The sequence below is a fragment of the Ambystoma mexicanum genome, chromosome 11 (genome assembly GCF_040938575.1).
Source record: "Ambystoma mexicanum isolate Mex_15411 chromosome 11, UKY_AmexF1_1, whole genome shotgun sequence".
Classification (NCBI taxonomy): Eukaryota; Metazoa; Chordata; class Amphibia; order Caudata; family Ambystomatidae; genus Ambystoma; species Ambystoma mexicanum.
This window is the reverse complement of record NC_090934.1, coordinates 482,132,589-482,145,705: the sequence shown is the minus strand read 5'-3', so window position 1 is coordinate 482,145,705 and position 13,117 is coordinate 482,132,589. Positions and strand designations below refer to the sequence as shown.

At 43.8% G+C, this 13,117-nt stretch overlaps 1 protein-coding gene across 1 annotated transcript in view; it reads left to right on the top strand.

The window, feature by feature from the left end:
* Positions 1 to 13,117, top strand: part of LOC138503529 (uncharacterized) — a 429,237-nt gene that overhangs the window by 330,374 nt on the left and 85,746 nt on the right. The window contains exon 3 of the mRNA XM_069623327.1: positions 1,402 to 1,456. Coding sequence (XP_069479428.1) covers positions 1,402 to 1,456 — 55 coding nt within the window. The remainder of the gene's footprint in view (positions 1 to 1,401; positions 1,457 to 13,117) is intronic.

Below are 13,117 nucleotides of genomic sequence, written 5' to 3'. Positions count from 1 at the left end.
TATCCAAAAAACCTGTCTTATGCCCCAGGCCCTCACCGACTGCCCCCATCATCTGCACCTACCCCCACTCCCCAAATGGCCTCATCGCCTTCCCCGCCCTCTCCCTTTTCCCCACAGCACAAGCTGTTTCTGTGATACAGTTTGCTTTGAGATGTCGGCTATTCAAGGTTACATAACCGAGGTTACAGAAAAGCTTTGTTTTACAAACTCAGTTCCTAGATCCCCTTCAACTCCCAAATTTCACTTGATGACCTCTAGCCAGCCCCCCACCTCTAGACTAATGACATTTGCAATTATTTTGACCTGCAAATGGTTTATTCCTTTCTTTTCATTTTCAGATCTCCTCGGCTACAGACGCCCCTATATCTCTCATTGAGAAAAAAAGAAGATGGTGGCTGTTTCATTTCGAAAAATAACTGTTTGGGTAAATTACCCGAGATGTAGCTATCTAGTTTTGAGAGGGGGACACCCCCTTCTCCATCAAATATTTAAAAAACTACTGCCCGTAATAACCCAAAACCACAAAAGGCCTCTTTTAAGTGCTTTGTGTCCAAGTTGTTTTGGATCTGGTCCAAATTCGTCAAGCACTTTAGGCTGTGCGGTTTGGCAAAAATGGACCTTGTTTGTCTATAGGTACATGAATGAGAAGTAGGCTGCAACTTTGGGAAAAAAATATTGTTTGTCTTTTTAATAATTTTTCTATTTTTAACAGATCTTTACCAAACTTTGCAGTCTGTGGGGGCCCACGAGCACCTAACCACTTTCACAATTTCAGCCAAATCCATTGCTCAAATCAAAAGTTATTGACAATAGAATTTTAAGAGGTTCCTATGGGAGTCCGACTCACCTTAATTATAGGACAGCTTTCGCCACCCTATGATATAAAGAGAGAGAGAGAGAGAGAGAGAGAGAGAGAAAACACAAATGACTGCCTTGCTTTCAATTTAAAAGGAGGGGTTAATTTCTATTAAAATAAGCAAATACTGAATTTAAATAATAACAAAAATGAAGGTTACATACAGCAACTAATGTGAATGTGGGGTATAGGTTTATCTAACGAAAAGTGGTGGTGTTGTCAGGTTGGCACTCAGCGCGAAAAGTTGGGGTACAGCACCTCATTTTGCGAGGTCATTTTTACGGACGCAAGAGGAGGAATATTTTTACACCATATTTATTTGCAACAATAGCACAGTGAGGCTTCCAAGGCTGCTATGTTGTATACTGATAATCCCATCATCATGTTCTGATTTGTGCACTGCTTTTAAAACATTTTAATTGCTTTGGAAGTTTTAATTTTAGAACATACACTCTGACAGATCCAACATGTAAGAAAAATGTTTAAGAAGTCAGAGGAAAAACATTCAACAGAGAATATTTATTTAATGATGTTTTATTTTACAGTAAAGAAAACTTCTGGTGGACTCCAGGACTCCAGGAACAGTCAGAATAAAGGAAGGCAAGTTATTTTTTTTAAAACATATTCCATTGCAGAAGCCCAAGCAAAATCTCCAGGACCATGTATTTTTTTCTGTAAAAATACTGAGCAATAAAAAATCTGGCATGTGCAGTAGAAACACCATGTCCGTATGAGTCTGCGAAAAATAGCAAACAATTCCATGTTGTTCTCCACACTGGAAATGTGTCTTGTATTAGAATACATATACTGATTATGTTCAGTTATAAATGCATTTTTTGAGACAAGCCATAATAAAGTGAGAACATTTCCCGCATTCTGAACTCCAGCTTCTTATGCGCCCAAAATGTGACATTATTTTAAATTATGCACAACAAAGATAGCATAATGTCATGACATTGCAGTAAGCAATATCTTGAAAACATTTTTCAATGGTGTTGTCACTGTCAAGACATACTATAAATATGCGCGCGCCCGCACACACAGGGTATTTAACACACATAAATGTACTGATTAGGGAGGCATAAATAAAGGCAGCCCATAATATATACATAAAACTGTATTTGTATATTATCTCTGGCCGTTGTCAATGAATAAACAAACAGCGGGTTAGAAAAAAGTACTCAAAGGGTATTATGCACTTTCCACTAACTATGGTTATAAACCCACTTTGAAGCCTAAATGAATGTCTTACATTGGATTGGCCTAAGTATTATTTGTATCCTCTTCCAAGGCAACTTGATGGTTACACAGGCACACACATCTATATGAGCATGCAGACATGCACTCACGGTTTCCTGCATTTACCGCAAATGACACAGGCATATAGAAATCATATTTCTTATAAATGCAATTCGTAAGAAAAACTCATCCCACTGTGGTATAGAAAAGCTGCCTTGAAATATGTGAAATTACGGCATAAGAGTATCCGTTGCAGTCCACCTCTGAATGCTTGCATCGTATTTGAAAGTGAAATTCAGATTGTGCCTGTCTGGTCCATGTGGAGTTTGCAATACAATTATAGATTTTACTATCTCTTGAAAGTAGCGTTTTCATTTAAAATGTGCCTTGTGTGCTTAACTACAATACAGAAATGCGATAGTGCCAAAAAGATACATTTCCAATGCTTTTTTTCACCAGGGCTAAGTCTGCCCTAGTGCTAATGCCATTCCGTATTAGCACCTGTTGCAATAATGCCTTGAAAATGTATGTTTTTTGCCTGAGGGCAATTTTTGCTCTGGTGCTTATGCCATGCCAAACTGCACTTGTCATGGTGCAATAGTTTTCTAATATGTCCCAGTGTAGGTCGAAATTTGCCCGAATACTAATACAGTGCAATTTTGCACTTACACCAGTACAAACGTTGCCCTGGTGAAAAAACGCCTTGAAAAAGCATCTATTTTACACTACGGTAATGTTTGCCCTTGTGCTTATACCATGCAAACATGCACTTGTCATGGCGAAATAGTTTTCTAATATGTCCCAGTGATATTAAAAAGAGTGAAAATGTTGCCCCAGTGCTAATACTGTGCACCTTTGCACTTGCACTGGTGCAAAGGTTCTGTAATCTAGCCCCTGGCGCTTATTGTAATTAGGTTTAAGAACAAAGCAAGGTAAAAAAAAAAAGTTTTTTTAATGGCACTCTCATGAATTAAATGAGGTAAGTCTAATAAGTATATTTTTTTTATTATTTGTTTTATTTGTTATAGTTGTCTTGACAACATTTCAAATTTTCTAACACATACTACACTTCCAATTTTACATTCATTACTATTCAATTTCTTTTTAAAACCATTTCAGATTGTATAAATATCACAGAACCAAGTTCACATACACGGAAATACATAAAAATTCATTGTGACTAATATAATTTAGCACAACGGAATATCTCAACCATACATTTTCCTTAAAATTCATAAGATACAAATGAGAAAGACACAAAAGGATACCACCAAGGCAGAGCAGGCAGGGGTATAAGGAACCAAAGAACCCAGAACGGGTATCATCATATCTCAAGATCATTTCTTTACTTGTTACAACCAATCTCTTGCTCAATCACCCTCAACAAATACTTCATTTCTCCTTTTAGCTCCCATCCCTGACGCACAATTTGTAAATACTGTACTAAGGCTATCTGGATCCTTGCACGAGTACTTGAGAACAATAAGTGCCACCTTTCATTACTCTCCATGGCTCTCTGAGTCACTATCACACCCTCAAAACAACTAGCCCGTACTTCGCAAAGGGCTTCACACTCTACTATTAAGTGTTGCAGGGTTTCTCTTTGTTGTCGCACAGCACAGTATCTACAATAATTTTGTTCCTGTGTCAACTTTTTTCCTTTGCAAAGTACATCTCTCGTGTATCAGAGATTTAATCTAAATCTCTGTTGCCCCATTCTCACTTTCGGCGATGGACTTCTTAATATTTTTTTACTCCAAATAGGAAGATATTAAAATCTTTATATTGGGAGAATCTTGTCATATTCTCGGACCAATACGCTGGATATATTTTCACTTTTGCTCTGTCCGGGTTTAATAGCAATAGCTCAACTGCGACATCTGCTTCAGCCAGTTTATCAAATACTTATCTAAAAAGTATATATGCACTTGAATTCTTCAGGTTCATTAGCTTGTGATCCCTATTTTATTTAAACATGTTTTCTGCAAAAGACAATGCTGTAGGTACTGTCAAACAGTGTACAAAGGAGCACAACTTCAAGACATAATGAAAACAAATTGGCGACCCTAGCAAAAAACATCAAGTGCATTTCTCCATTATATGAATCACCATTCTCTTTATAGGTATGGCTCCAAAGGTATATGTTCCCTATTTGCATTATCTGACCCAAGTCAGCCACTATTATAGTCACTCCCCCTTTACAAATTCAATTTGGGTGTAATCAGTGCTACATTCCTAACCCACCAACCCATTCACATTTCCGCAATCTGTTCGCTCGCAGTGCAGGCAGTGCATACGCAACCTGTGAGTTTGATATGTTGTGTACAAATAGGTGTTATTTCCCAACTCACCCTTGTTGGAAAATAAGGGTTTTATTCTCTGGTCTCTTCTTCTCTCCCTTCCCCCCTCTCTCTCTCCTCCCTTACTTCTTCTACACACTTATTCTATCAGAATTGTCCCGTCTCCTAGTATGATAGCAACAATCGTTTGTCTCCTCTACCCTCTTACTTGTTATTCCACCCCTCCCCCTCCAGCACTATCTGAAATATCATCAGGCCTAGTATGATAGTCGCTTGTTCTGTTCTTCTCCTTCCTTCTCCTCCCCCTCTCCCACCTCTTGTTATTCTCCGGCTCTACCAGAAATGTCGTCAGACCTAGTACGGTAGTCGCCTGTCTGTTTCCTTTTTCTTTCCTATCTGTTTTTTAGCACTTGCACTATCTGAATGTCACAGGGCTGAGTACGATAGTTAATTTCACATTCTTGCTGTGCATGGCCCGTAAGAATGTTTTGTATTTTTCCCTTGTAACCTCCCTTGTCATGAAGCGCTTTTAAACACATTGTGTATATAAATAAACTATCAAATCATATCATATCAATGGTTCTCATGTTTTTGACCTCCGAAAGGACGAGTCAGCCATGCCAATACTGGAACAGGTGATCTTCAGATTCAAAAAGAGCTATGCAGCAGTTTTTATACCCAATCTATCTCACAAATTGTGGTGCAAATTTAACTTTGTTGCGATTTTTCAGTTTTCCCTCTTCTGGGGACTGGTCTGGAGGAGGCCTTGCAAATTCTTGAAAACTACGCTAGACCTGCAGAGAAAGTTCTTTCATTTTTCGAGTCGACCTAAGAGAAATGCACTTGGCCCCATGGTGATCGGTGACAAAATATTTACCAATGCTTTCTGAAAAATGATGTCTGGCCTCAGTTAACCACTGTAAAGTGGTTCATGTCACCATAAACACACTTCACAAATGGTGCAATCCTGCTACCCAGAGGTCAGCCATGCACAGTGAAACTTTTATTTGACATTTACTGCAAAAGCAGTTTGTTTTGCGGTAAATGTCAAATACAAGTTTCAAATATCCCCATACTCTCCAACAAGGTTTAGTACCATGCAAGTGGTGCTCGCCCTTCATAAAATCTGCTTACCAATATGAGTGGGCTAGTAGATTTTGTGAGTCCTTTGGAGCAAATCTTTATATTCATTTACCCCAGAATTTCATCTCACAAGTCGCTCTTTGTTCTGGTGAAACCACTTTCTGTGCAAATGTCAAACCTGTCTGCGTTCTATTGGGTGTTTAAACATTTAACAACAGTAACGGCAGGGCACAAAAATTGCACTTGTCTCTAGCCTTTGGCTATTGATAAATGGGTCTTGGTGAGTAAGAAATGGTGTACTCTCTGTATGTATAGAATTGAGACAGCAAGTGACATCTATGGCTGGCTAGTAGCTTGAAACTTACAATTTGTGCCCCTGTTAAATGTTTGATGGCTGTAAAGGGCCTGGATGCATTAGTCAAACAGTGAATTAGACATAGCTAGAAGCATAGTTAGACTAAAAAATTGCTAGAAATGTATACACAGATAAATGAAATACAGATATCTAGTTAGAGAGATATCACCATTTTCACATATAGGTTCATGCCATTCATTATGCTTCTAAGCTCGAATGTAATAGGTGGTATAATTCTTTTAAGGATAAAGATGTGAGCTAATCCTGCCAGTATTCATCAATTTTGCAGACTGCAGATGGCCCCCTTTCTGGCCAGCGCTTTAATCAGATAAATATCTAGAGAAAGACAACTTTTGAGACTTTATATTACAGAGATCCAAAGAAATATGCAAATAACAAGAGAACATCTTTTTTCTTAACATTGGATTGCCTGAAAGAATATTGCATATGTATATTTTTTTAATATACACTTGGCCCAAACTTACCAAGGAAGATACGTCGCTCTATCGGGGGGTCCCCGCCGGGTCCCCAGAATGCTACACAGGTGACCTGTGGAGAACAGGATTACGCGCAACAGAGAGCAGTTGACAGGAGCCCCTTTGGAGAAAGTCCAGTCGGGTCCCTGCAGGCCACCATGTAGGGCGTGGTTGGACAGCTGACTGTAAGGGGGTGACTCGACGCTGAAGACCTTCAGCAGATCCACCGATGTAATAATGACATAGGCATGGCGAAATTGGGGAAAGGGTTTTCTGTATATTGTGGACTTGTGAAGAAATAAGAGTTAAAAGAAGTTAGCTTCTGACAAGGGTTGGGAAAGATCACGTGATAAGCTTCTATATGGGGCAGTAATAACAAAAGAGACGGGTTTCCTCACCAGGAATTGAGAAGACAGCTTTAGTGTATTTTTTGTTGTGATGTAATTGCTGGTGCCATCCACATGTTGTAAGACAGCTTCAGCCTTGTAAGGGTGGATTTATATGTATTTGTGGAGGATGAAAAGTGGTGGTGTGGACTGAGGGATGTGGTCCTGTGTGGGAGCAGCAAGGAGGGCTGCTCAGATCTTATATGGTGGTTGTGTTGCCACTTGGAAGGATTCAGAGGAGCCGTGAGGTGGTGTTTGTGGTGCCGCTCTGAAGAATTGGGTGACACAAGAGGCGTTCTCACGGAGAGAGATGTAGAGTATTAATTGTGAAAAAGTATTGTTAAGGAGAGGTGCACAAAGGAGAAAGGGTGTGTGAGAATTGAAATGGAGTTCGTAATCATTGGTAAGTTGTATTGTGAAACATTATCATGGGCGACACCCCTATAATTCATTTATGTAAGTTATTGCCCTGATAAAGGGACAACATTCTTAAATAACCACACGCTGTGGGTTCTAGACACTGCGGGCAAGATATTTATGCCAAAATAGGGACAAAGAGAGGATAAATGCAGATTGAGGAAGAGGCTGTTGCAGTAGTCAAAGTCTGGAGAGGATCAGAGCTCTGGAGACATGGAGTTTCTGTATGTCTGTTCCAATTTTTATCTTAGTTTCTTCAACTATTGTGAGTTCATAACAAACAGGGCTCGAATTAGGATTGGATAAGCAGGATTTACAAGCAGCCCTGGGTATCCAGCACTAACCGGTCACCAGGAGCTACCACATGTTCATGTTGTAATTCATATATTCTGTATGTGTGCTATAAATTGAGCATGTATTTTTTTCTCTTCAATTAGAGGCCTAGGAAAAAGGGGAGTATAAAGACTCAGACAACTACACAAACGAATGATGTTCCTTGCCAAACCGTTGTCACTTGGGAGCAGCAAAATGTTGAGGCTCAGCATGGCAGTCGCCAGATTCAGTGTTGTGATGCATATGTCCAGTGGCCAGAATTTGAATTGAATGTCAGCAGTGACCCATGGAAAGCAACCCTGGATCATTGTTACAGAACACAATGTCATCCAGAAGAAACAGACAGAACTGAAGATGTTTCAGAATTGCTTGCAGAACTGCTCACACAATCCACACCCTCCAAAACGATTCTATCTAAGAAGCAGACAATGTTTGCTGTTTCCCCAATACATGTGGGCAAATCAGAAATATCACACACAGAAATAACTGAAGCATCTTCTCTACTGATTGATGATTGTGCTTGTGATGTGGGATTCACTCCTACTAGTGGTGAGGACTTATCCACCATCATGGAATCACAAACCACTATACCTCTGGATGATTGGCTATTAAAGGAACCAAAATAAATTGTTTTTGACTGCTACCTGATCGAGATTATGGAAATGACTAATTGTGATCATAAATTGCACAGGAGGATCTGTGCGGAGCCATTGGTGAGGTTTACTCATGTAGTCAAAGGCACCAACCTGAAGATCATGGGTAGCTGTGTACACCACCATAACTCATTTTCATGGCCTACACAATCTATACTTGGAAAAGTGCCTGCTGAAAACGTACTTTGTTCATCTGCTTTTTTGTTTAGCGGATCAATGTCCACTAACATTTCAGGTTTTTCTATTTTTGGGGACTCGAGTTCCTTTCAAAAACCCAATACTACAAATGTCAGAAGGCTTTCTTGTGCCCCGCTATTAGCCAGGCATGGGCACTGGAACAGATGTCAATGGACAATGCTCTCACTAGCAAAAGGCTCTGGCTTGCTGGTGATGGACAGTGTGACAGTCAGGTTTTTCATGCTTAATACTGCACTTACCATTTCCAAAACAGTGAGTTCAGTCATTGTACAATTATCTGAATGTGCATCTTCTGTTGCCATGGAAAAAAAATGATTCATTAAATCCATTCAACTTCTGCAATCCAGAGGAATACAAATGGACCTGGGAGCCACTGGCAGGCACGTTTCAATAGCCAAGTCCATGTGAGAGCAGTTCCCAGGCATAAAGCATCGATATGATGTATGGCACATCGCAAAATCTATTTCAAAATTACAACTGCTGGAGAAAAAGGGATACAGATTTTTTTTTTTAAATTGGTCACAGTCTATCAGCACCATCTTTGGTGGTGCTCAAAAACTTGTGATGGATCTGTAGATATTCTGCTTGAAAAATGGCATTCATTGATGCACCATTGTTCTAACATACACTCTTGGAAAGATAACAAAATGTCCACGAATGTGCACATGGACCATTGAGCAAGGAGAAGGAGCATAATAAAAGGTGGTTGGTTCCAGGCTCCCCACCTCACACAGCACTTGAGAAGATTGTGCATTACAAAACGCTTTCTTGAGACATGAGGGGACTCTCCGAGTTCTGCTACACTGGAGATTTGGAGGTGTCCCATAATATGTGCCTAAAGTACAGGCCTAAAAGGTTGCATTTTGGCATAGATGGTATGGAAACCAGAACAGCACTGGCTGTACTTGCACACAACGTGAACATTGGAAGGGAACAAGCAAAAACTGCAGGGATCGGGATGCCTTGTTACAACCGGGAGTTTACCAAAAGAAGCAAACATCAGCAGATGGATTTTGAATTTGTGAAAGATTTGACATTGAATGTGCTGGCCATGCAAACACGTGGATTTGATCTATATTGTGTTTCCAGAGCCCTGTCTATGCCATGGATTATTGCAAAAGAGGTTTGCCCTCCCAAACTTGAACTTGTTGAAAGGTTGACTTCAAGATTCAAATGATGTGTCGCTCTCTTCACAATGTTTAACAAAGCCAGTTTCAAACTTTTGCACAGTGTTTGGAAACTGTTTTCATTGTACTAAAAAATGAATAGTATGTCACTTGAGATGTAATTGCTAAATGATGTATTTTTAATATATTACTGTTTGTGAAGTAATGTCACTAGATAGGCCTTCAACATTTCTATTTTTCTTTGCTTTTTGTATTTATAACCATCAATATCATTGATTTTTATTCCAACAATACATTTCAGTCTGATTATTTCAAGCTGCTGAGCTTACAACCAACAGTTACCAGGAGCTACTTTTGGCTCCCCAGGCCAACTAATGCAATGCTATAAACTGGCTCCTTGCTCCCCAGTGGTAGCTCCTGGTGACCGGTTACTGCTGGATACCCAGTGCTGCTTGTAAATCCTGCTTATCCAATCCTAATTCGAGCCCTGTTTGTAATGAACTCACAATAGTTGAAGAATATAAGATGAACATTGGAACAACAGACATACAGAAACTCCATGTCTCCGGAGCTCTGATCCTCTCCAGACTGGACTACTGCAACAGCCTCTTCCTCAATCTGCATTTATCCTCTCTTTGTCCTCTTCAACTAATCCAGAACAGGGCTGTCAAACATATCCTTGGCATCAAGCCCAGGCACTGCATCTCTCCAGCCCAGAAATATATCCACTGGCTCCCAGTGGCTGTGAGGATCAAGCTCAAGACCCTCTGCATCATTTACAATGTTTTCTGGGGCCAAGGACCCCACTACATCCAACTCTTTCCCTAAATACCTCCCTCTTAGAGATGTTTGGTCATCTAGCTGCAATTCTCCGCAGATCAGATGTTATTTCAAGCAGAGAGCGTGGGTTAGATTTCTTTCCTCTGCAGGAGCCTCCCTCTGTAATGGCCTCTCTGACCCTCTCAGGCTTCTTCCTGATCACCATAAGTTCTGGAAGCTTCTGAAGACCCACCTTTTCTCTTCTTCTTTCCCTCCTTCCTGCTAATACCCCCCTCTATTGCATTGAACGGCTGTCTGGTCCCTCCTGAGCTCCATAGGGCACCAAGCCCTCCTCGCCCAGTATAGCCCAGCACCCTGTCTCCCCCCCCCCACAACATGCACTTGCCCTTCCAGTACCCTTTCCCCTGACAAGCCTGGCAGGGTGTGTATCCCTACCGAGCCTGGTCCACCCCCGTCTCTGCACTTTCCATGTGGTTCTCACTCCTCCTCCTACCCCCCTGCACTTGTATACCTCCTCCTGCTCCGCACCTCCCTCCCACGCTAGCCGTTTTCCTTCTGTCCCAACCTACACCTGTCCCTCCCGACTCCTTCCCTGCTTCATTTCTTGTTACTGCACAATCCGAATGACACAAGGCCTAGTAGGACCGTTATTGTTTTTTTCTTCCCTGCCTTTTTTTTTTATGTCTTGTGGTGCCTTGTAACTCCATTTGTTGTATAGGTGTTTTACAAATAACACAAAAATAAATAAAATATAACCTCACTGGAAAGTAGGAAATCATGATAAGTGGCTGCAGATTGCAATAGACCAAGAGGCCGATTCATGGAATAATTAGCGCGGCGCAAGTGGGCAAAAACGTGCGAATCGCAGTGGAATAGCGAAAATCGCAGTGCAAGTGCGAAAATCGCACGAAAAGCAGCGCACGTCGATTCATGGAAGGCCGTGCGCGAGAAAACCAGCGGATGTGCGATAAAAAAGTGCGCGGCGCACGTTGGCGCACGTTGGCGCACAGGCCATCTAACAGCGTGCGCCAGGTCACAGCGAAAATCGCACAGGCCACAGCGAAATTCGCACATAGCGCGGCGCACGCAATAAAAGTAGGCGGAACACGGGCGTAACACTCGGAATGGGGAACAACTTGCCAAAACGTGGGCGTCACGGGGGAAGTACAGGGCACAAGTGCACGGAACGCCCACACGCTCGCCTACAACACGTATTCATGGAATAGAATAGGTGAAAAAAGCGCACGCTCAAACCAGCGCACAGGCACAAACACGACCGCCACAAGAAAGGAGGCGGTAGCGTCTCTGCGGCTGTAAGAAATGTGCGCCAAAAGGTGCGCCAACAAATAGCACCTATATACTGCCATGATGAATGTCCCATACTGTGGGCCTCCAGGAAAAATGACGTGCAAAGGGGTACCCACAAACACGGACACCCGCTGACAAAAAATACGTGTGCATGTATACCGGGGTGCGCGGGAAGTGTCACACGCGATTTGCAGGGTACGTGCATCACAGGGGTTCGCGTGAAGTCATTCACGCGATCGGGCCTGGGGGAGCGGGCTACGTGTATTACAGGGGTTCGCGTGAAGTTCCTCACGCGATCGGGCCTGGGGGAGCGGTCTACGTGTATTACAGGGGTTCGCGTGAAGTTCCTCACGCGATCGAGCCTGGGGGAGCGGGCTACGTGTATTACAGGGGTTCGCGTGAAGTTCCACACGCGATCGGGCCTGGGGGAGCGGGCTACGTGTATTACAGGGGTTCGCGGGAAGTTCCACACGCGAATAGCCTGGGCGCGTGTATTTCAGGGGTTCGCGGGAAGTTCCACACGCGAATAGCCTGGGCGCGTGTATTTCAGGGGTGCGCGGGAAGTTCCACACACGAATAGCCTGGGCGCGTGTATTTCAGGGGTGCGCGGGAAGTTCCACACGCGAATAGCCTGGGCGCGTGTATTTCAGGGGTGCGCGGGAAGTTCCACACGCGAATAGCCTGGGCGCGTGTATTTCAGGGGTGCGCGGGAAGTTCCACACACGAATAGCCTGGGCGCGTGTATTTCAGGGGTGCGCGGGAAGTTCCACACGCGAATAGCCTGGGCGCGTGTATTTCAGGGGTTCGCGGGAAGTTCCACACGCGAATAGCCTGGGCGCGTGAATTTGAGGGGTGCGCGGGAAGTTCCACACGCGATCGGGCCTGGGGGAGCGGGCTACGTGTATTACAGGGGTTCGCGGGAAGTTCCACACGCGAATAGCCTGGGCGCGTGTATTTCAGGGGTTCGCGGGAAGTTCCACACGCGAATAGCCTGGGCGCGTGTATTTCAGCGGTGCGCGGGAAGTTTTACACGCGATTTCTGCACGGTACGTGTATTTCAGGGGTGCCGGGGAGTCCCACATGTGATTTGACAGTGTGGGTCCTCCCAGGTGTACCCTGTACACCCTCCACGGCCCCTGCAGGCAGCACACACCACAGGGGACTACCCTGCATCCCTGGTCATGTCCCGCAGGCAGCCCACCCAACATGGGCATGCCCCCCAGCAAAGGCACATGTCTCCTTGAACTAATGAACACCAACACATGTCCCCTTGCACCCCCACCCCCCAGCACTGTGGGGCACATGCCAGCAGTCCCCCACCCATGTCCAACTCATGTCTCCCACCACCCCCACCCGCCAGCACTGTGGGGCACCTGCCAGCAGGCCCCCACCCATGTCCAACTCATGTCACCCACCACCCCCACCCCCCAGCACTGTGGGGCACCTGCCAGTAGGCCCCCACCCATGTCCAACTCATGTCTCCCACCACCCCCACCCCCCAGCCACCAGGGTCACCCTCCACCAGGGCCCCACTCATGTCTCCCACCACCCCCACCCCCCAGCACTGTGGGGCACCTGCCAGCAGGCCCCCACCCATGTCCAACTC